This window comes from Lynx canadensis, chromosome F2 (assembly GCF_007474595.2).
Source record: "Lynx canadensis isolate LIC74 chromosome F2, mLynCan4.pri.v2, whole genome shotgun sequence".
NCBI classification, from domain to species: Eukaryota; Metazoa; Chordata; class Mammalia; order Carnivora; family Felidae; genus Lynx; species Lynx canadensis.
The window spans coordinates 37704761-37729782 of NC_044320.2; the positions used below are offsets into that span (position 1 = coordinate 37704761).

General features: G+C 32.8%; 1 protein-coding gene across 2 annotated transcripts in view; it reads right to left on the minus strand.

Annotated features, from left to right (window-relative positions):
• Positions 1 to 25022, minus strand: part of VPS13B (vacuolar protein sorting 13 homolog B) — an 820834-nt gene that overhangs the window by 345896 nt on the left and 449916 nt on the right. For both annotated transcript variants that reach the window (XM_030304021.2, XM_032591891.1), the window contains 3 exons: positions 17299 to 17519; positions 9609 to 9812; positions 192 to 363 (listed from right to left, as the gene is read on the minus strand). In XM_030304021.2, coding sequence (XP_030159881.1) covers positions 192 to 363; positions 9609 to 9812; positions 17299 to 17519 — 597 coding nt within the window. The remainder of the gene's footprint in view (positions 1 to 191; positions 364 to 9608; positions 9813 to 17298; positions 17520 to 25022) is intronic.

The following is a 25022-nucleotide window of genomic DNA, read 5'->3' on the forward strand; positions in this document are numbered from 1 at the left end:
TGGCTTTTGGAATGAATTTTAATATAAAAAGACAAAATTTAGGTATTGCTAATAGAAAGAAACTAAATTAGACCTAATGGTGTTTGTTTACTTTAAATGACAGTGATAAATAAAACTAGGTTCTACTATTTCTTTGAAAAATAGTGTTTAATATTTTACCTTTTTAGCAGAGGAGAAAAGTAACCCTGTACCTGTGCCTTTATTTTCAGGATCTGGAGCAAAGAGCTTTATAGTAATTTTGGGGAGCACCCACTGCATCCACAGACTAACACGGCCACTGGATCCACCAATGTTACTCGTAGTTTGTTCCAAGGTAACAGAATCTGAAAATGGTGAGTCATCACCTGCTTGTACAGAATCTCCCTGGATGAGAAAAAACAAGTGTGTAACAAAGAAAAATAACTATAAAAAATGATAAAATAAATTTTGAAGGCTCGACTTCTGGAAATAAAGTTTTACCAGATTATGGCCATATTCATTCATTTACCTATTGCCTATGGCTACTTTTTAGCAGCTAAGTAGTTCCTATAGAGATACTATGGGCCACAAAACCTGAAATATTTACTATCTAGCCATTTATACAGTTTGTCTACCCCTGCTATACAGCACTTATGTATGAATCTGCAATATCCATAGCAAAGTGATTACCATAATAAGCATGGAGTAAGAAATAGAACATTTATTATGTCTTACATATTATAAGAAGACATTAAAAAGTTGGATTTGATAATAGTTCTTTTTTAATTTTTTGAAGTAATTTCTACACTCAACATGGGGCTCAAATGCACAACCCCAAGATTAAGAGTAGCATGTTCTACCAACTGAGCCAGCCAGCCAGCTAGGCACCCCGACAACAGATTTTTACAATGACTTATATGGCTAAATGGCTCGAGGTAAAGACCATGAGCTTATTTAATTCAACAAATATATAATGAATTACGAATATGTAAGTTCCCACATTTGGAACTAACAAACTTTCTGTAAAAGGTTTGTTTGGTAGTCCTTGTTTTCGTTAAATGTTTTCAGCAGCTGTTACATGGTCTGGAGAAAATTATAAATCCTGGTTTGGAGTTGGATAACTTCAGCCTCAAGACAGGAAGAGATGGTGTCAGGGATAGTGATCACTCTCACATATTGTGTTATTTTAAGGATTAGCTACCAAGTATTTGGGCTCTTAAAATCCCACCTTTGCAGTCCATTTAAAACTTTCAAAAATACTCAGGAGCCCAAACCCATTCTCTGAGAATTGATCAAATACACTATAGTATGCTTATTTAAAAGACATGTATATATTTTTAAACTTTAGTTATATGTACTTAAACATAGTCTGGTAAAGCAGCATGATACACTAGGTTAAGGACTTCTTCAGACCCTATTCATGTTTGTTTCCTCCTCTGCAAAATGGTTATTTTGATATTTATCTTTTAGAATTGTTGTTAAGAAGAAAAAAGAACACGAACATAAAGTGATTACATATAATAAACAATTCATAATTAGTAGGTATAATTATCGCCAACAAATGGAACGACTACTTACAAATTGTATGCTCACAGTCTTACAAACTTTGGTATTCTATCTATACCTTCTTGCCTTTCTCATTTTGTCATCTTTCTAACTTTAGCACCTTTTCCTTTGCCATATATCCTCAACTTCTAATAGTTCTTTGTTGCTTTGAATGTCTCAAACAAAATGTTCACTTCCTATGCCAAGGAGTCATGACCAGTAGTCAACAGCCAGAACAAAACATCCCTTAAAATTTAATAGAAGACAACACAACATGGTCAGTATATTGCTTTCTATGGATAGTTTCTCAGGACAGAAGCCACTCATCTCTTAGTCAAGCCATTAGTCTGACAGCAACAACAGGGACGATGAGTAAAACCTCATGTAAATCCAAAAATTTCTGCTCTCATTAGCACAGACATGTATTCTACTCAGGTATATTCAGCGCCTACATGAAGTTTTTACCTTGACCTCGTGATAAGTTTTACAATCTCTTTCAATCAGAAGAAAATTTAATTTCCTTGAACACCCCAAAGGAGACTTAATGGGGAAGATTTTCACAAAAGAACAGACAAGTACTTATTGTTGGAATACTTAGACACCAAACACAGCAAAGCAATAGTGTCCTGTGATTTACTGTGACAGAAAATTATAGACTTAAATCTGAAGATAGTGAAGCCATTCCTTGTTACATTTACACCAAACAAGGCAAACAACTTCCTGTTCGTGATGTTTTCATATAAATGCTTCTCCAAAATAAGTAGTCCTAATTCTGCTACAGCTGAAATTCTTACAATTTGAGAAGCGATACAAAAATTCAGGGTTTTGGTTGCTGTCTAAAGTAACACAACATCTAATGAAAAGCACAAACTAATCCCAGAAAAGGATGCATTTTACAAAGTCAAATTCAATAAAAGATAATATAATATAGTCAACACGCCTTTCTTTATGGGTAAATTCTTATAGCAGAAGCATTCATAATTAAATTTTCCTTCAAAAGTTAGAAGAACATCATACTCCCAAGAATGGAAACTGTGGAGAAAGCAGCACCTCAAATCAATGGGACCTAGATTTTTAAATATTGTTAGGTATATTCAGTAGGAATGCTAAGAACATGGTGGCTTCAAATTTAATAACTAAGCACTTCTGAAAAAGTGGCTCTCCCTCCTCATGCAGTTTCAGTTTTCATTTTGGATTTACAACATTTGGTGTGGTATTGTTAAATATGTTTGTGCATTAATTTTCTGCTCCATTTCCAAATCTATAGCAAAAATAGAGCCAGAATTGAAGATGCTGAACTATTTTCCCACACCTCTTTATGCCAAGTTCTAAAATACACAGTTCAATTCTTTCACCATTCTGTTGCAAATTGACCAAAAGACTGAGTTTATTTTCCTAGCTGAATTTATCTTTGTTCATCTGGAAGAGCAAACACTGCAGCCCTTCATCCTTGGCCTGCTTTAGAGCTCAGGGATGATCATAGTTTTGGCCACACTGCTCCACTCCCTTATCAAAATAACTCCAGCATTCTTGTTCAATCACAAAACTTCCCAAAGGGCTAAACACTTCCACCACGGTTTGTACTTAAGTCAACAGTGACAAGTGGCCTGCTGTGGTTTCCACTACCTTTGCTCTCTCTATTTCAGTGCAAGGGTGGGGAAAATGATGAACTGTTTTTAAGCTTCGTACTTACGCCTCTTACGCCTATTTCCCCTTCTACCACCATCCAGATTGATATTCAGGAAGCTAGAGCTATATTCACTGAAAAGTATGGTACTTCCTACCAACATGTCAACATTAAAAAAATTACTCATAAAGTATAAATCACCCAAGGATCATATAAACAAATACTCCTACTTAATACAAATAATTAAGAGTGTACTTTTTAAAACCAGATTCATTTGTAGTGAACTCTTCATAGTCAAAATAATGAATGTATTTGATGCAAATGAGAAAAACAGTACTTTATATAGTAGCAATTTTTAAAAATTTATGAACTTCTTTGAATGCAAATATTAATTATAAATGAAAAATTCAAAACTGTGATTTCAAAGCATTCCCTAGATACATAATCGATATAAATAAGCACAACAAATATAAGGTGACCTCAGAGCAACTCCTTATTAGATATGTCCCCTGAGGCAAGGGAAACAACCAAAAATAAACTATTGGGACTTGATCAAAATAAAAAGCTTCTGTAGAGCAAAGGAAACAATCAACAAAACTAAAAGGCAACTTATAGAATGGGACAAGATATTTGCAAATGACATACCTGATAAAGGGTTCACATCCAAAGTATATGAAGAACTTATAAAACTCAACACCAAAAAAAAATGAATAATCCAATTACAAAATGGGCAGAAGACAACATGAATAGACATTTTTACAAAGAAGACATCCAGATGGCTAACAGACACATGAAAAGAAGCTCAACATCACTCATCATCAGAGAAACACAAATCAAAACTATAAGGAGATATCACCTCAAAACTGTCAGAATTGCTGAAATCAACAACACAAGAAACAACAGGTGTGCTGGCAAGAATATGGAGAAAGGGGAACCCTTCTGCACTGTGGGTGGAAATGCAAACTGGTGCAGCCATTCTGGAAAACAGTATGGAGGTTCCTCAAAAGTTTGAAAATAGAACAACCCTATGATCCAGCAATTGGGTAACTACTATTTACCCAAAGGATACAAAAATGCTAATTCAAAGGGATACATGCACACTGATGTTTATGGCAGCATGATCTACAATTGCCAAGATATGGAAAGAGCCGAAGTGTCCATTGGTAGATGAATAGATAAAAAGATGTGGTGTGTATATATTATACATATATATGTATATGTGTATACACACACACAATGGAAAATTACTCAGCCATAAAAAGAATTAAATCTCGCCATTTACAAGAACATGGATGTAACTAGACAGTATAATACTAAGCAAAGTCAGTCAGAGAAAGACAAATACCATTTGATTTCACTCATATGTGGAAGTGAGGAAACAAATCAAACAAAGGGGGAAAAATAGAAAGGCAAACCAAGAAACAGACTCTTACCTATAGAGAACAAACTGATGGTTACCAGAGGGAAGGTGGGTGGGAGGATGGGTGAAATAGGTGAAGGGGATTAGGAGTGAACTTGCTGTGATGAGCACTGGGTGTTGTATCGAAGTGTTGAATCACTACATTGTACACCTGAAACTAATATAACACTGTATGGTAACTAACTGTAATTTAAATAAAAACTTAAAAAATCTGGCATGAGGTGGTTCATCCCTCAATCTCCAGTAATTATTTATAATGCACTTATTTTCAGTTAAATTTAAAGTGAATATGGGTCAAAATAGGTGCCCAGGGTTAAAAGACAAAAACTTCTAGGTATAAAATAAATAAGTCCTGGGGATGTAATGCACAGCATGATGACTATATAGGTAATAATGCTGTATTGTGTGTTTGAAAGTTGGTAAGAGAGTAGGTTTTAAATGTTCTCATCACAAGAAAAAATAACTTGTAACTATGTATGGTGATGGATGTTAAACACACACACACACACACACACACACACACACACACACCCCACATATTTTTTAAACTAGAAGCAATTTTAATCACTGAATCAATGAAGGATAAGAATGTAAGTCAAATTTTGCCATGAAGCAAAACTTACAACATTAGAGGTTAATCTGTTAATTTTTACTTTTGGTTGAGTTGTAAATCAGTATTCTCACATACACTCAGCATTTTATATTTTTACTTATATAACAAAAGTTTTGCTCCTCCTTCTATGTGGTACAGAATTGTGTCTAGGAAGCAGAATCCATTATGAGCTAAATTTTGCAGTCCACCTACATATTATGTGTATGCACATATCCATGCCATGTTATAAATTCCTCTTAGGATAAAAAGACTCTGTTTTAAATGTTTAATTTTTTAAAGATGAATATTATTAAGTATCCAATTAAAAAAATGTGAAAACACAACAGAATAAACCCCAAAAAGGAAAGACTTATGTATCTTAGCATAGATAGACAAGGTATCCTAGAAACTTTTAAACACAATTCTGAGGTATATATAGGTTTGAGGGCTTGATTTTATACTGCCAAATGTTTTCAAAAAACTTCTAGATATGAAATTAAAAGTAAAGGGGTTTCAGGCTAGAAACAACCCCTGTAGTCCATCAAAGATATAAACACACAAAACCTCTGTGGGAATAGGGCCTCAACCACTATGTAAAAGTCTCATAGGCTAATGAAAAACTCTTAATATAAGGTTACATAACACATAAGGAAGCAATCTACTAAGTGCAAGAGTTAACAACAGGATTAGACTCTCAAAAAATCTGGACAAATCTGATAAAAAATATAAAATAATTATGTTTAAAACAAAAGACCAAAACTTTTTAAAAAATAAACTCATATAGTTTTATGAGTTCATATCATAATATATTTGCAGGGACTTAATATATACATGCTGTAGAGTATAATAAATCAGATTTATTTCAGTCATAATGAGTTGATATTCCCAAATCATTTAACATCCACATATTCAAGAACAATGTGTTTAAAACCCAATCTGCACACCAAACATTGTACGGGTTGCTTAAATTAGGGTTATGCACTAATAATAAAGATAAGAGGGGGTGGATGGTAGTGGGGAGTTATTTCACATCCAGTATTTCCCACTAAGTAACACATTCAAATATACAGCCAAATTCTTCAAAATTAATAAAAATAAGTTAAAAATGGAATCCAAATGATCACAGTAACATATCTAATATGCTAGAACTCAAAAGTAAAGGAATGAAAATTACAAAGATCATTTATACACAGTTCTAGCAGCACAATAAACAAAGAGAAATGAGAAGTGAAAACTTGGGCACAAAGTTTGAATTCTGGATGAATTAAACCACAGACTGAGTCATAGATGGAGCATTCATACACACAGGAGAAAACAATGATTGTATTTTCAGATGTCATCATTTACTGGCTAATTCTCAAAGGGGTAAATTCAAACTCATATGGATACATAGTTAACCTTGATCCCCACATAACTATTTTCTTGAGAGGAGAAATTAAACATTAAATATTCAATACATAGACACCTCCTTCTAATTTGCAAAGTTAGATCAAAGCCCTAACACTGATTATCCTAACAGTATTCACAAAAATCTTCCTGCCATTTATGGCAAATAAAGGAGCTAAATTATTTTAAGATATTTCTCAGGGAACAAGTATCCCAAATAACTGTAGGTTTCAAATCCATATTGGACTACTCACCTCTTTTCTCGACCACAGTATGTAAACAAGAGAAGATGGTACATTCTGAAAATATTTGCCACTTTTTCCTTCGTAAGTCTGTATTACCTTTTGCAAGCTGCTTTACATGGTCTTCCTCCAATGAATACGTCTTTTGCATTATGATTCTTTCATTTTCAGATCTTTTTCACATAGGTCAGATTAAATCCATGGCTAACGCAAAACTAATAAGCTCACTAATGAACATTTTCATTGCTTATGTTTACAACTCAATCAGAAAGAATCCTCAATATTTTAAATTTAAATGAATTGCAGGAATGTAAGGATCTTGTTATAGAAATCAGAATTTATTTTTTTAATTTTTTTTTGTTAAGTAGGCTCCATGCCCAGTGTGGAGCTTAAACTCACAACCCTGCAATCAAGACCTGAGCTGAGATCCAGAGCTTGAACTTAACTGACTGAGCCACCCAGACACCCTAGAATGAATTTCTTTTTATGTGACTGAGAAAATCTCTCCCTTTGTTAATCTCTCCCTTTATTAATTTCCCCATTTTGGCTCATGAGGACATCATTCTTCTGGGTTTTTCTATTATAACACACCTAATAAAACAAAACTGCTACTAATGTTATATTTATTTTCAAGATTCTTCTCAAGCATTACTTCCTCTGCAAAACACCCAAAGATACCAGAGAATAAATTTGTTAATCATACTTCTATAATTACAGGGCATGTTAATCTCTATGACATCTCATATTAGGGCTACCACGTCCTTTTGTGTAGGTTGGACAGTGCACAATAGAGAGCACCATTTATACTGTACTTTGTATGAATGGCAGTCCCTAGATCTATGACCAACAGGTGCGACCACTCCATGAAAGCCTTGTCTTTTCCAGTCTTTCAATGTTTTTTTAAATGTCTCTTTATAAAAGCCCACTTCCCAAAATAGGTAGTCATGTTTATCTGGACATCCCAGTAAATAAAGTACTTAGCAGACAATTGTTTAATGGAACACTCTCCTTTCTGCCAGTGGAATGTCTCTATGACTTAACTTCACTTATTAATTTCACTTATACTATCCTTGTTAGCAACTTGTCACCCCAAGCTTTGATTACTCTTCTAAAGTATTTCACAAAGTGTATTCTGTGCAATGATAATTTATGGAAAAGAGTCTTTGGTTAAATAAGTTTGAAAACTATTACATTCAATAGAGTGGTTGTTGTTTTTAAACTGCAGGAGCTTTTGTATTCTAACTGTAGGAACTCCATGAAATCAAGTTTTTACCCTAGAAGGGATATGCCCCATCGACCTCATAACTGCACATTTCTAGACTGGACTTATTCCTCATTTGGAGTGTGGAGTAAAACCCATCACTTGGGTCACTGGTTTCTCAGAATGTAGAATGAACGGGGATAGAGAAGTTGCTTGTGCAGTTGTCAAACAGATCTACTCTAATGTGTTAAAGCCTCAAAGCAAATTAAAAAAAAAAAGGTCCATTTAACTGAGTTTGATTGCCTTTAGTGTTTAAAAAAAATAATAACATACCCTTTACCTGATGCTTCTTCCCATTCTGTACTTTGCCAAAGCTATGTTTCCATAGAACATGTCTTCATGCAAAAACAATAACATAACTTCTACCTGTATCTATTATAGTAGTTCTCAGTGGTGCCAAGTTCACCCCTGTGTTTGGGAAATGTATTAGGATATTTCTGGTTGACTCAATGATTGGGTGTCACTACCGGCATTTAAGAGTTAGGATTAGGGGGAATTAAGAGCTTCTATCATGAATAAGGCAGTCCTGAAAAGCAAAATGATCTCATAGAAATTTACACAGGTGAAAATCTTGGAAATATATTTGGAAATAAAACTGAATTCAGCTTTAGATCTAAACATTATTTTTTTGGCATTTCTGCACAATTTTATTATAATTATACACTAAGAGTTCCAGAAATGTAAATAAAATGTAAATGAAAAGAAAGGAAGCATAAATTTTGCTTTATTCAAAACTCTACCAAGTTTGCTGCTACTTCAGAAAATGATGCCACCAATAAATGATGCCACAACAGTACCACTCGTGGTACTGGATACAGATGGGAACAAGTCTATTTGTTATCAGTCAAATTCACAGTAATTGTATGTACTGTGTACTTCATCATGTCTTCTTCTAACATAGTCATGCCTGAGCACTTACACATATATTGAAATATATATTATTATACTTTGAATTATATTCCTTTAATCCTTTACATTTTGAGCTATTAGATATTTTTGAAATATTATGTATATGTGCATTACATTGTTTTTTTTTTTTTTTCATTCAGGATAGTAAAGGGGCATTATAAAATGTTTGTTATAAAACAGGCACTGGCATGTTGGGTGAGGTTAGGGTGTTAAAAATGAAAAGAAAGACTTTTATGACTGGAAGAGAGAAGGTGAGGATTTTGGGTTTGACAGGATTAAAAACCACTAACGTAAAGATAACAATAATACCCTGATTCACAAAAAGGGCAGGGGCAGAGAGGGTAGGGGAAAGGTAAGCATAAGCCACTTTTTCACTCAGCTTTTAAGTTTCCATACTCCTGAGGAAACATACCTTTACTGTGTCTCAGTTTTTTCCATTTCATAGAACCCGAATGTCCCGAACTACCCCACTACCTACTGAAAGCAATTAAAATACTTGGACCTAAAAGGAACATTAATAAATAGCCACTGCTACCACAGCTCCCCATGAGCCTTCTGAACCTGCCAGCTTCCACAGAAATGAGGTCATCTTCATTCTCAGCCCTGATATAGAACTCTGTGGTATATATCACCCTTCACTGGCAGCAGAACCTTTCAGAAACACTTACCTCAGTAGTAGTTCCAACATCAGCAGATGGGCTGCATGTGCTGGTATCTGGAGGAGCAGTGCCTACACTGCTTCTCACTGGAGAACCAGGGACAGGCCCCGCCACGGTTTCTGCATAGGCTGATGAAGGACTGAGATTACCTCTCCTCTGAATCTTATTCCAGACCTTATTCATGATCTCAGTCAGTTCATAGAAAAGCTGCACCTGAGCAGAAGAAAAAGGGAAAACGAGTCTTTCAACTTCCAGTCACAATTGACTAAATTACTACATGTGAAAAAATTAAAACAAGTCCAGGGAAATAAGAATATATGAAATAAAAATCTATCAGTATATCACCAATCATGATATTATATCATGATCTGTAATCTATGATAATTATCTAATATATATATTATAATAATACAAATGATCATGAATATTTTATGATACTATGAATCAGATGAGATATACAAAGAACAATTCATACAGCAAGTTTACAATTTTAAGTATTTTATCGTGATTTGAATTTGAAGCAGATATAATGAATTTACCCATACTTGATGTTTGCCACATATTCAAACTTTGATATTTTATGAGCAATTTACTTTTTTTGGAAAAACAGTGTTAATACAGCAATAATGTTAATTAAACAGCTTATTATGAAAGAGTGGATTGCTTTTAATACACAACTAATAGAACACAAAGAAATGCCTCTTAAACAGAGGTATCAGAATTAGATGTCAAATGTATACTAGTAAATATGATTATTTAATTACACATGAAATAATTACCATTCTTATTTCTAAATGTTTTCCACATTTAAATTCTCCCTACTTTTCTGAGGAATAAATCTGAAACAGGATTTCTCACCCAGTAAAATAAAGTGGAAAAGAATGACATAACATAGAATGGTAAAAGGAAAATGTTACATATAAGACTTTGCTATAGATAAAGAACATAAACTATTCAACCTACCATTCCCCTTAGATTTGTCATTCCAATATTCAGAGGAAAAAAATTGTTTAACTTGCACATTGTTTGACTAAGTTCTAAGATATTTACACAAGATTTCATAAATAAGCATTAATCACGGAATTTGTATGACAACATATTGCCATACACTGTATAAAACAAGCCCAAGGAAAAAAATGCAAACAAAATATATAAGCAAATCCACAGCTGGATACCATATTCTGCTTGCCATTAAAAAAAAAAAAGGGTGAAATTCTCATATTTATAAGAAGTTTCAGCCCCAGGACACATCCAGATGATAAAGCTGGCTTCTTATGTGGGCAGAACAGATGCATAAAAACACTGTTGTCAACCCTTATTTGATATAAAACAGTACTTAGGTTACAGTTTTCTCCTGCTTTTTGTGTGATGAAGTCTCAAATCTCAGGTTATAGCTCTTTTTGCTTTAAAAAAAACATCTAATGGCTAGAGATCTTACGAAACACCTCTTAGAAAAATTTTAGTTCAAATTCTTTTGTCTTTCATAATCAAAAATGAGTTCTCCCTAAAAAGAAACAATTTTATTGCAAACCGTATTTTGAAAAAAGATTTACTTCTTCTTAAACAATTAAAACTGACAAATAAGGAGAGCATACACCAAAGAAAACAACTTCTAGATACTTCTAAGGGCATAAAGTTAATTTATTTAAGAGAACTGATGCTTTTATTGTCACTATTTCTTATTTCCTTTAACTGTTATCCTTCAATAATTATGTATGAATGGCACTAAGTATGTGCATAATTAATGTGCCAAGCAAACACAGACATAAACTATAAACATATTTTTATTTTCAAAGGAGAAAGTTACTATCACAGAATTCAGACTTGCCAAATTCAAAGGTTTTAAAAAAATAAAAAAATATGAAGATAAATATTCAATTCTTATCCTTCAAGCTGTACTGAAAACTGCCAATGAAAGCTATCACTACCCCCCTATTAAAATGTCTAAAATCAAAAAGCCTAACCATAACAATATTGGCAAAGATGAAACTCTCATTTACTGCTGATCAGAATGCAAAATGTAGAATAGTTTGGTGGTTTCTGAAAAAGACATACATCTACCATAGGATCCAGCCATTGCACTCTTGTTTCCCCAAGAAAAATGAAAGTCTATATCCACACAAAGACAGAACACAAACGTTCATAGCAGTTTTTCTGTAATAATCCACAACTGGAAAAAAATCTCAAATCTTCACCAGTAAGGGGACAAATAATATGTAGTATATGCATGCAACAGAATATCTATCAATAAAAAGAAATCAACTATGGATTCATGAAAAACATGACCTAACCTGAAAATAATTATACTGAATGAAAGAAGCTAGGTTAAAAAAAAAAAAAAAAAAAAAAAAAGGAGAGACAGAGACACAGAATACAACTGTATGATTCTATTTATACAAAATCTTAGCAAATGACAAGTATCCATAATGACAGAATTACTGGTTGCCTGGGATGGGGTAAGAAGTAAAATGGAGGATTATGAAGTGGCATAAAGAAACTTTTGAGGATGATGGATGTATGCATTATCTTGATTCTGAGAATGGTTTCATGGGTGTACATATGTCAAATATCCTAGCATTAATTTAAACATGTGCAGTTCATTGGATGTAAGTATATCCCAATAAAACTTTAAAACTTTCTTAAAGATGAGCACCATGTGAGGCAGCTTTATATACATTATGTATGAAGATGACTGAATATCAATATCTTGTGTATCGAATACCTAATGAATATCAAAAATGTAATGTTTCACTATTTAAAACTTAATTTCACATCTATTTTCTCATTTACTCTATAACCAATCACATAGGAGATTTACTTGGATTGGAGAGGCTGAGAGAAGCCTCAAGCCGATACATTTCTAAAGAAGAGACATGATTTAAGTGGATGCAAAAAGCCACTGCAGTCTTAAGAATACCAAGAGCAATAGCCAAGTGCAGGAGATGATGTAGGGGCATCGAAAGGCTCTATCCAGTTAGCGAAGAAGGACTTGTTTTGCAAGGTATTAGGAGAGAGAAGAGTAATCATAAAGGTAGGTAGAAGAAAACCATGGGTATACAATTTCAATGGAAATCAAGCAAGAGAATGGAATTTCAACAAGTGATTACTACTCCATGTTGAACACCAAAGAGCTCTAAGTGAATATATATTTTAAAAGGCTAGCTCATTTGGTATGCAGGTTATCACTAATCATTAAAACTCAATTTCAAAAAAGAGAAAAGACTTTTGTCAAAAACTTAAAAACAAGCAAACAAAAAAAAAGCCTTTGCATATAAAGCATAATCCTTACCCAGTCTAATTTTGCATAAAGATAAAAATAAAAATCAGGGGACTCAGAAAAATTAAAAATGAGTGGTACAAAAAATACAAATCTAGTTTTGTCTAAACTCAATGGTGTGCTCTTAGACAGTAATGCCAAATTCTACTTCCTTACTGAAAACTGAACATAACTTAGCAATAAAAACAATGAATAAACAGGATAAAAAAGGAGCATAAAACCTCTTCTTCCTCTAGTTTCACATACCTAAAACCCAAAATGGCAAAGATGGTTTTATGTTCCTGGAAATGCCTTATAGCAAGACAAAATATATCAATTTATTGGCTAAGGGAAAACTGAAACTCTATTATATTAAAAAGAGGATTCTACAGGCTCCTTTAATTTTAGAATAAACATAATTTTTAAGGTTAAAGAGAACAGTGACTAAACACATTAAAGAGAATTGGGTAACTTTGGTAAAACAGTTAAGATAAAGGCAAGGGTTAATGAAAATCATCCCTAGAAAAAAAAACTCTCATTATTCAACTGTGTTAAATATTTATAGTGTCGAAGGCCCTTGAATGGCAATGAGTTCTAGGAACTGACATAATAGTTTAGTTCACCATAGTTGATACAGAGACCCACAATAATGCCTAATATGACAATGAATTTATCCTGGGTCTGCCCTACATACAGAGTTGCACACTATATTTTCAAATACAGTGGGGTGCCTGAGTGGCTGTTGGTTGAGTGTTTGACTTCAGCTCAGGTCATGGTTTCACGGTTCATGAGTTGAGTCCTACATCGGGCTCTGTGCTGGCAGCTGGAGCCTGAAGCCTGCTTCGGACTCTGTGTCTCCTCTCTCGACCCCACCCCAGCTCGCACGTTGTCTCTGTCTCTCTCAAAAATAAACATTAAAAATAAATAAATGAATGAATGAATAAATGAATGAATGAATGATGAAATACATCAACTACTTGCAGGCTTTGTATCTAAGCAATAATAAATCAAATTAATTAATATACCAGTGTCAAAACTTCTGATATGACTCTAATGGATAAACAAAAAAAATGATATTTAAGAAGAAATTATTTCCTTAAAATGGAATCAAGAATCTTATACACTGGCTACAAAGTATAAAAGCTTCTGAGAGTATATGCAAAATTTAGTGGATATACACATTGTTCTAGGGAACAGGTTCATAGCTTTTGTTGGATTCTCAAAGAGGTCCATGACACAAAAAAAGGACTCAAGAAGCACTATCCTTCACAAACACAAAAACCAAACAGATGGAATAACCACTCACAAAAAAGGCGGTGTTATATTGAGTCATTAATTTTAAAAATAAAAATCATAAATGAAATTTTAGGATATACATGGATGTTTGTATTTTAGGGGCCCATTATACTCTTTTTATAAGGCAGGATACCTGGAAAATAAAAAAAAAAGACCTATAGATAATATTTCATCAAGAAAGATTGAACATTTTTGGTAACAGATGCCATACAGGCAAATAACTGCATTACAAATTCAGGGTTTGTATTCATAGTGCCTAAGGGAAGCTCTTGGAATTGCTAAGAAATTTAACAGAAAAACTGTGTAAATGATATGAATTATCAATTAGTAAAACAAATTCATTGACCAATAAACATTTAAAAACTGCTCAACCTTATTAATAATCAGGAAAATACAAACTAATGTAAACAATTTGAATTGCCAATTCACAAAAGAGCAAACTCAATGGCCAAGAAACATTTAAAAAGATGATCACAGGGGCGCCTGGGTGGCGCAGTCGGTTAAGCGTCCGACTTCAGCCAGGTCACGATCTCGCGGTCCGGGAGTTCGAACCCCGCGTCAGGCTCTGGGCTGATGGCTCAGAGCCTGGAGCCTGTTTCTGATTCTGTGTCTCCCTCTCTCTCTGCCCCTCCCCCGTTCATGCTCTGTCTCTCTCTGTCCCAAAAATAAATAAACGTTGAAAAAAAAAAAAAGAAATATATAAGGATATTCAGATTTTCTATTTCTTCTTGTATTATTTTTTGATCAGTTATTTTTTAGTCAAAATTTCTATTTCACCTATATTGTTACACTTGCTGGCATAAAGTTGTCCATATTCTATAATGCTTTTAAAGTCTGTAGGATCTGTGTGATAAACCTCCTCCTTCATTCCCAATATTGGTAATTTGTAGTTTATCTTTCTTATATTGTAACAGTCGTCTCTGCTCTTATCTTTATTATTTTCTTCCTTTCACTTATTTGGGTTTATCTTATTCTTTTCTTAGCTTTCTGAAGTGGAACCATAAGTGAATGACTTAGGGTCTTTATTTCTAATGTTAATATTTAAAATTATGTTTTCCCTTGAAGAGTACTTTACTATATCCACCTTTTTTATTGTCACTCAACCAAAATATGTTCTTATTTCCAAGTGATTTTTGTCTTTGATTCATAGATTATTTAGAAGCATGTTTATTGTACAGTTTTCTAGATAATTACTGATTTCTAATATATTTTGACTGTGATAATATACAGTACTTTACTTTGATCTCTTAAACAAAATGAGAGAATGTACACCTGAAAAAAAATGTTCATTCCATGGTTGTTCAATATGGTGTTCTATAAATGTCAATTAGATAAGGCAAGTTGGTAGGGTATTTCATACTTTACCTCCAATTATTTTTTTATTTTTATCTGTTTTATCAATCACTAAAAAAGATGTTATAAAACTTTCCTACTATGTCTGTGGTCAATTTTTTTCATCTTCTATATCTCCATATTATTATTTTTCATCTAGTTGTTTTATAATTGCTGAGGGAGGTTGCAAAAAAGTTCCTACTAGAGTACTGAATAGAATCATCCATTTTTTCCCTTTAATTCTGTCCATTTTAGTTTCATATCCTTATTTATCTCTGGTAATACCCTTTTTCGTTATGTTTATTTGATATTAAAATAAGCAAATCCAGCCATCCTCTGCTGTTTGTATGGTATATTTTTCCTATGCATTTATTTATATTGTATCATTTTTTTATATTTCAAGTGCTTTGGTTTTAAGCAATATATAATGGAATCTTGCTGTTTTCCCCACTCTGTCAATCTTTGCCTTTTAATAGGAGTAAACATTAAAGGGACAGTAAGCATTTTTTTGTTAAAGGATCAGATAGTAAATATTCGGAGCCATGCTGTTTTCTGGTGCTCCTACTTACTTCTGCAGAACAGCAACCTCAGACAAAATGTAAAAAATGGGTTTTTGGCCTGCAGGCTTTAGTTTGCTAGCTCATGGTCTACAATACTCCTAGTTAACATCATTAACATTTAATATAATCACTGGTAAGAATATCTTAACCCTACCATTTTACTGTTTTCTGTTTCTACCCTGTTTTTAAACTCGTGTTACCACTTCTTGACTTGTTTAGATTATTTGAATTTTTTTTTTTTTTTTTTTTGGTATTTCACTTTAATATGTCTATTGGCTTTGGGCGCTGTCTCTTGGTAGTTTTACATTTTATTTTTAGTACTTATTTTAGGAGATTGTAATATATGTTGAAAAACTTTCACAGTCTAGTCAGAATTTACATTGTGCCACTTCACATGATATTTAGAAATCTGGCAACCATTAGGTCCCTTAATTCATCTTCCACTAACCAGGCAGGGAGAAGAGGAGAAGGAAGGAGGATGGTATCAGTAAGGGGGCTCTATAAAATATGAAATAATATTTGGACCCGCTCTAAAAAACACACTCTAAAATTGGCTTAATTAGTGGTTTGTAATCACTAACGCTGAGAGAAACTTAGATCAACATTGACCTGTCAGAATACACACCTATCTAAAAAGAGTTATTTCAAAATATAATTTCAAATAGTATTCAACACTGATAATCTATGTAGAAAGTATATCACAGTCTGCTTGAGGTGAAAGAAACAAATTATCTGTATGCAATTAGTAATTTGTATACTTCAGGAATTGGAATTTATATGAAATTGTAACACGACAGATTTCACTATGTTTGGCCTACAGCAACTAAAATGTTACAGGATTAGCAAAATATATTTCTTAAGTACTAAACAATGCTTTTTAAAAAATATTACATGTTGAGCAAAAGAAGTCCTGGGTGAGAATCTGGCTGAAAATTATATTTGATCACTTTAACAGTCTCTTCCAGTCTGATAATAAAGTAGTTCTTCAGCTTTAAACACTTCACATCTGCAACTGATTTCATTCTTTCAGCCAAAAGATGCATTTATGCTGCCACCATTACATTTTCAGAAGAGTTTAAATTACAAAACTTGAGAGAGCTTCAAAGCAATACTTAATCTAACCATTCTGATCTTGATGACTCTGTTAAAAATAACTTAGGACACAAAACAGAAGAGAAACCCTTCACAAAATTGATAACAATTGTTCTTAAATCACATTATTTTAAATTTCCTTTCATAAATCAAATATACTAACCTGAGGATTTGAGCATTTTATCTGAAGTGACTCTAGGTCAACATGGAGACAGACAACAAATGAATGCCTTGTATCAGGTCCTGTAGCAAGTAGTTTTTGAGATGTAACAGCTAGAGTAGAGGTACAACCCATAGGTTCCACTAGGCAAAGTGTCACTTGTTTTCCAAAAAGGGTATACATGCTGAAATGATGCAAGCTGATAGTCCAAGGAAAAGCATTACCTGATAATAAGAACAAAAGGCAGAAGAGAAGCACACATATAAAATATAGTTGCCGCTTGATAGTAAAGGGTCTATTGTCTATTTTTGAAATGTGAAACATTTACTATAGCATCAAAAAAGCAAATATACTATCCCAGAGACAAATGTGGTAAATAATTTAACTGCTATTTAAAAGTAACCTTTGATAAATGTTAACATTTGCATTTATTATAACACTACTGTAACAATAATTATATACATTATACAACACGCAGAAATAGCAACACACTACTATATCAGTATTATATATATTGTAAAACATGTAGAAATAGAACTTAAGGAAATGAGATACAGATATAAATAGAAGTTCTGACTTCCTCTTCTTTCATCCTAGTGGATTGCATTGTGCAACTGCTGGGGATGTATTCATTTTACCTTGGAGACCACAGAAAATGTGTTCTATTGGGAAAATACAATGATTTTTGCATGGAGTGAAGGTGACCACAGATCTAGCTGAGGAATAAGAGAGGAAAAAAATAATCTGTTATGGTCTCTTGGACTACCTGTACCAGAATCAGGTGCGTCCTTATATAAGCCACAGATTGCTGATTTTTAATTTGGACTTACTTAATCAGAATATCTGGGGGTAAGACCCAGGATGCATTTTGATATCTTCATTCTTATGTATGTTATTTTTAAATAAAATATACTTGAGAAAAAATAAGCACTCATAAATTTCAGGAGTAAAAGCAAAATTCCTTTTCTTCTTTTATACTTTTTATTAATGTACCAAAGATTGATATAAATTATGAGATAAAGCCATTTTTTAATGCAGCTATAAAGCATTTTGTGAAATGATTTTTAACCATATACTTAGTATTGGAATATTTATTAACACTTATTCTTTAGATGTCAAGTGATGCAAATTAGATTACTATGACATAGTGTTGACTTTGCAGTTCTACTAGCACTTGTATGTGTAGATATTGTAGACATCTTTTTAAGTAGCCAAATTAGTTTTAATAAATTGAAAATACTTAATTTCTAATTAGAGAGTTACTAGTACTCCACTGAAGATAAATTAGGAAATAGAATAAAGAAGAAAAATCAAAATCAGTTATAAACTAGAAAATATAAAGAAGGAAAGTTAAAACCAGTCAAAATGAAACATACTAATGCCTCAATAAAGATAAATTAGAAAATAAATAAAAAAGAAAAATTGAAACTAGTCAAAACCCTGCTGCTCCAAATAACTATTAACGTAGTTTTATTTCCTTCTTGTTTTTTCTCCGTTGTGCTGGATATGCCCACACAGAGCCAGGGTCACACTATATTTTTAGATACAGGTTATTTTCCAATGCTTAATTACTACCTGAATCATTTATATTTAAATTCCATATATATAAGATATTTATTTATATGTAATATAAATAAGCATTTAAACTATAAATGGTGATATTAAGTAGATTCGGATTCTTACAAGTTTGAACACTCAAAATACCTTGACCAAATATAGCTCATAAGATTAAAACTAGAATCTTTGAAATTGAGCCTTGGATAATAGAATAAATCTAGCTACACAGGAGGCCACAATAACTTGACTGGAAACAATGAAAACTGCATAATAATGTGTGGTCAGCACTGTGGTACTGTGCCTGTCTTAAGACTTAAAATATTTGCCCCCAAGAAAGAATGACAAACTTTAAATCATCTGTAACTAATTCTAAAATTATTTTAAAACCTACACAAAGTGCTATGCTATTTACAAAATAAATGCTTTGCCAAATTTGTCTTAAAATATTCTGGAATGATTTCAGGTCACATATTTTAAAACTGGTAGTGAGCTATATATAGTTTCTCAAATTTTATGTTACCCAAGAAATGTTAAATGGTAGTTATGTTGGATGAAGAGCACCACATTTAAATTCGTTAAATTAAGAATGAAAATCCCAAATGACATTAGTACTATCTCTTATGTGTCTCTGCTTCTTCTTTGGAATGAGACCAATAATTGAAATTTGGTATATCATATTCTAAGTCTTAAACAGAACCTTTAAAACAATAGTTTATGCCCATTTATTTAGTATGCAGATTGTCTTTTTAAAAAGCACACTGTACCTAGAAGATGAGATCTTAACATGTAATGACAAAAATTCCTACAATTAATCATTCTGAAAAAATTATCAAAACAACAAATCGTTAGCTGCAAAAATATTCCTTTTACACGCACATGCACACAAAATAAAAACACCTTATCATTTATAACACTGGGAATATAATGTTCTAGGTATCCCTAAAATATGCTCAGACATCCACAAATGACATTCCAGAATCATTCATGATTCTGAGACCTTCAAGACTAGTATTTTACTTGAATTGTAAAGTTCTAATGCTGTAACATGTTTTATTTTAGATAAACTATTGATGGAAGGATTCACAAGTTTTCAAAGTATCTAAAAGTAGCAAGAAAACTAAAAACAAAAAAAAAACTGGTAATGCCATTTCTGTGTGAATTTGTAAAAACACTGTTTTAGACAGAGAAAAAGATATCAATAAAATAATTTTCAAGAAAATGACAAATACACAATGATGTGACTCATATTAAATAATCTGAAAGAACATAATATAACTGGGCTATGGGGAAAAGTAAATACATAAAGAAAATTCGGTAAGACTGTGTGCTACATGTGTCAACAATGGGGAAGGGGCACTGGACTTCATTAGACAATATTAAGTTACAACTGAGAGAAATTTTAAAAATTATCAGTGTGGATTTCCTTACATTGTATCGCATGATGATTTCACACATATTAGAAACAGAAGATAAAAAACAGGTTTAGGTAACATGGAAAATTACATATATATTACACACACACTCAAAAATTCCTATTATCAACGTTGGGGTCAGTAAACAGTGACTAATTATCAGACCCTCATCACGTGAATTACAAATTTACTTTCTGATCTTGAATCTTGGTGGGTAATGATCAATAATCTGAAAGGTCTTTCCCTTTCTAAAGATGCTCTACTAGACTACAGGAAAAACTGTACATACTTAGGATCAAGGTGAATCACTTTACAAACATTAATATGGCACATAAAAGTAGGTCAATACTGGAGATACTCTCATTTTTCTTTTTTTAATCTTAGTCACTAAATGTCTTTATAAGCAAACAAAAATGTCTTCTAATTTGTTTCCCTTATGTCCCACAATTCAGCATGACTCAAGCAGGTTTTTATTTCAAATATGAATTGATAATGACAGAAATATTTTATTATCTAATGTGAGGTTAACATTTTGGAGGCAGATACACTTTATTCTACATACATAAATGAGCCAAATCTGCTGCCATTGTTTTCCCAAACCACTTAGCACTTGACTGATTTAAGACAGTTAATACAAAGGGTTCTTTAATCCTAAGTGATATTTATTTAAATAATGAATATAACAAATTTTCCTGGCAGAGAGCAGCCAAAATGTCTATAAAACAGGTAAAATGAAAAAGAGTAACCCATAGATTTATTTGCTCTGCAGCCAAGAATTCTACATTTGGAACTTATATAACTCAACACAAAAAAAACAAATAATTGACAATTAAAAAATGGGCAGAGGACCTGGACAGATATTATTCTAAAAGACATACAAATCATCATACGTATGTGAAAAAATACTCAATATCACTAATTACAGGAAAATGCAAATCAGAACCACAAAGAGATACCATCTCACACCAGTAAGAATGGCTAATATCCAAACAGCAGGAAATAACAAGTACTGGTGAAGATGTGGAGAAAAGGGAACACTTGTGCACCGTTGTTGGGAATGCAAACTGGTGTAGCCACTATAAAGAACAGTATGGAAATTCCTCAAAAAATTAAAATGAGTTAACATATGATCCAGGAATTCCACTGTTGGTTATTTACCCAAGGAAACAAAAGCGCTAATTCGAAAAGATATATGAATACCTATGCTTATTTCAGCACTATTTAAAACACATAAGATATTCAAACACATTCTGAAAGAAAAACACACATTCTCTTTTTACTCCCTTCTCCACATTTTATATATATGTTGTAATATTTACATCTTTTTATTCATAATTTTCTCTAATTATGGCCATTACTTTTCCAGTTAAAGAAGTCCATTTAAAGTTTCTTGTAAGGCTGGTTTCGTGGTGATAAACTCCTGTATCTTTTGTTTGTCTTGGAAACTCTCTTCTTCAAATATGAATGATAATCTTGACATAATTTTCCATGTTTGAACTTAAATGACAATCATATTAACATAGACGATTTACTTAGGATGTTATATAAGAACCTCATGGTAACAAGAAACCCAAAACCTATCATACACAAAGAAAATAAAGAGAAAGAAAGACAAACATAACACAACAGATATGCATCATTCACAAAGGAGAGGAAGAAGAAAGGAACAAAGAACTACAAAAACCACCGAAAACAAAATTTTTAAATGGCAGTAAGTAAGTTCATACTTATCAATAATTACTTTAAATGTAAATAGTCTAAATGCTCCAAGCAAAAGACATACTGCAACGGAATGAATAAAAATCAATACTCATCTACATGCTGCCAACAAAAGATTCACCTCGGACCTAAGACACATATAGAATGAAAGTGAAGGGATGGAAAAACATCCACTATGTAAATGGAAGAAAAAAAGTCGAGGTAGCAATACTTGTGTCAAACAAAACAGACTTTAAAACAAAAACTGTAACAAGACAAGGGCATTGCATAATGACAAATATATCAATCCAAAAAAAAAAAAAAAACATATAACAATTGTAGGTACTCAAGCAACAATGGGACACCTAAATATATTAAGCAAATATTAACAGACATAAAGAGAGAAATTTATGGTAATAATAGTAGAGGACACTCCACTTATACCAATGTATAGATAACCCAGATAGAAAATCACTAAGGAAACAATGGCTTTGAATGACACAATGGACCAGATGGATATAACAGAAATATACAGAACGCCCCATCCAAAACCAACAGAATATTGCATTCTTTGCAACTGAACATGAAACACTCTCCAAAAAATCACATTATAGGCCATAAAACAAGCATCAATAAATTTAAAAAGAATGAAATGAGACTGGGAAGCAGGAGACAGATGCACAGCTTTTCAGTAACTGAAAACAGCCACCTCCTCAGAGAGAGGAAGGCATTCATGCAAAGCGCAAGTGTAGGAAGGTGTTGTCCCGAACTGTATCCTTACGAAAAAGGAGATGCACATTTCTAAATGCATTTCATGAAAGCCTTTTGTATATATAGCTTGTGTTTTGCTACTACATGTAAACATCATGATTAGCAAATAAAAATACTTTTATAAATGCTTTCAAAACAAGACTGAAATTATACCATGTATCTTTTCTGAGAACTGTATGAAACAAAAAATAAATCACATAAAAAAAGTGTAAAAAACACAAACAAATGGAGATGAAACAACATGATACTAAACAACCAATTGGTCAACGAAGCAATCAAATAAGAAATAAAAAAATACATGGAGATAAGTGAAAATGAAAACACAAAGGTCCCAAATCTTTGGTATACAGTGAAAGCAATTCTAAGAGGTAATAATACAACAACACAAGCATTCCTCAAGAACCAAGAAAAAGCTTAAATAAACAATCTAACCTTAGACCTAAAGGAACTAGAAAAAGAAGAAAAAACAAAACCCAAAGGGACTAGAAGTAAGGAAGCAATTAAGATCCAAGCAGAAACAAATGACAAAGAGACCCCCTCCAAAAAAAAAAAAAAAAAAAAAAAAAATCAATGAAACCTAGGGCTAGTTCTTGAAAAGATAAACAAAACTGACAAACCCTTAGCCAGACTCATCAAGAAAAAGAGAAAGGACTCAAATAAATAAAACCAGAAATGAGAGAAGTAACAACTGACACAAAAGAAAGACAAAAGATTGTATCAAACTACATGGCATATAATATTAAAAGTTACATGCCAACAAACTGGACAACCTAAAAGATATAGATATGGATAAATTGCTAGAAACATAACAGTCTTCCAAAACTGAACCATGAAGAAATAGAAAATCCGAACAGACCATTTACAAGTAACACAAGTGCACTGCCAATCAAAAAACTACCAAATACCAAAAGTCTAGGATGAAACGGCCTCACAGGTGAATTCCACTAGACACTTAAAGAAAAGTTAATACCTATTCTCCACAAACCATTCCAAAGAATACAAGACAAATGAAAGTTTCTTTTTAAATTTTTTTTTTCAACGTTTATTTATTTTTGGGACAGAGAGAGACAGAGCATGAACGGGGGAGGAGCAGAGAGAGAGGGAGACACAGAATCGGAAACAGGCTCCAGGCTCTGAGCCATCAGCCCAGAGCCCGACGCGGGGCTCGAACTCACGGACCGCGAGATCGTGACCTGGCTGAAGTCGGACGCTCAACCGACTGCGCCACCCAGGTGCCCCGACAAATGAAAGTTTCTAAATACATTCTATGAGGTCAATATTACGCTGATAGCAAACCCAGACAGACACCAAAAAAAAAAAAAAAAAAAAAAAAAAAAAAAAAAAAAAAAAAAAAAAGAAAAAAAGGAAAAGAAAAAGAAAAGAAAGAAAAAAGAAAAAGAAAAAATAAAGAAGGAAAGCAAGCAAGCAAGCTACAGGCCAATATCCCTGAAAAACACAGATGCAAAAATCTTCAACAAATAATAGCAAACTGCGTACAACAATATATTAAAAACATAATCCACTAAGATCAGGTGTGACTTATTCCAGGATGAAAAGATGGATCAATATTTGCAAATCAACCATCACCATGTATCACATCAACAAAAAATAGGATAGAAACCCTACGTTCATTTCAACAGATGTAGAAAAAGCATGTGACAAGATTCAATATCCATTCATGATACAACACCTAACCAATTGGGGTTAGAGGGCAGACTTCAACATTATAAAGGTCATATGAAAACCCCCCAGCTATCACAGTAAATGGCAAAAAATTGAGAGCTTCCCCTAGAAGGTTAGGAACAAAATAAGGATGTCCATTCTCACCACTTATACTCAACATAGTACTGGAAATGTGAGCTAGAACAATCAGATAAGAAAAAGAAATAACACGCAACTGTAGCAGAAAAGAATTTAAACTGTCACTGTATTCAGATGAAATGATACTATACACAGAAAATCCTAAAGACTCCACCAAAAAACTACTACAAGGAATAAACTGATTCAGTAAAGTGGCACAATACAAAAGTAATGCCTAGAAATGGGTAGCATTTCTATACACTAAGGACGAAGAAAGAGATACTTAAAAAAAAAATCCATTTATAAAACTTTACCAAAACGAATAAAATATCTAGGAAAAAACAACCAAAGAGGTACAAAACCTGTACTCTGAAAACTATAAAACACTGATGAAAAAACTGAAGACAAAGCAAACACAGAAAAAGATACTGGATGGATTGGAAAAATACTGTTAAAATGTCCATGGCACCCAAAGCCATCTACAGATTC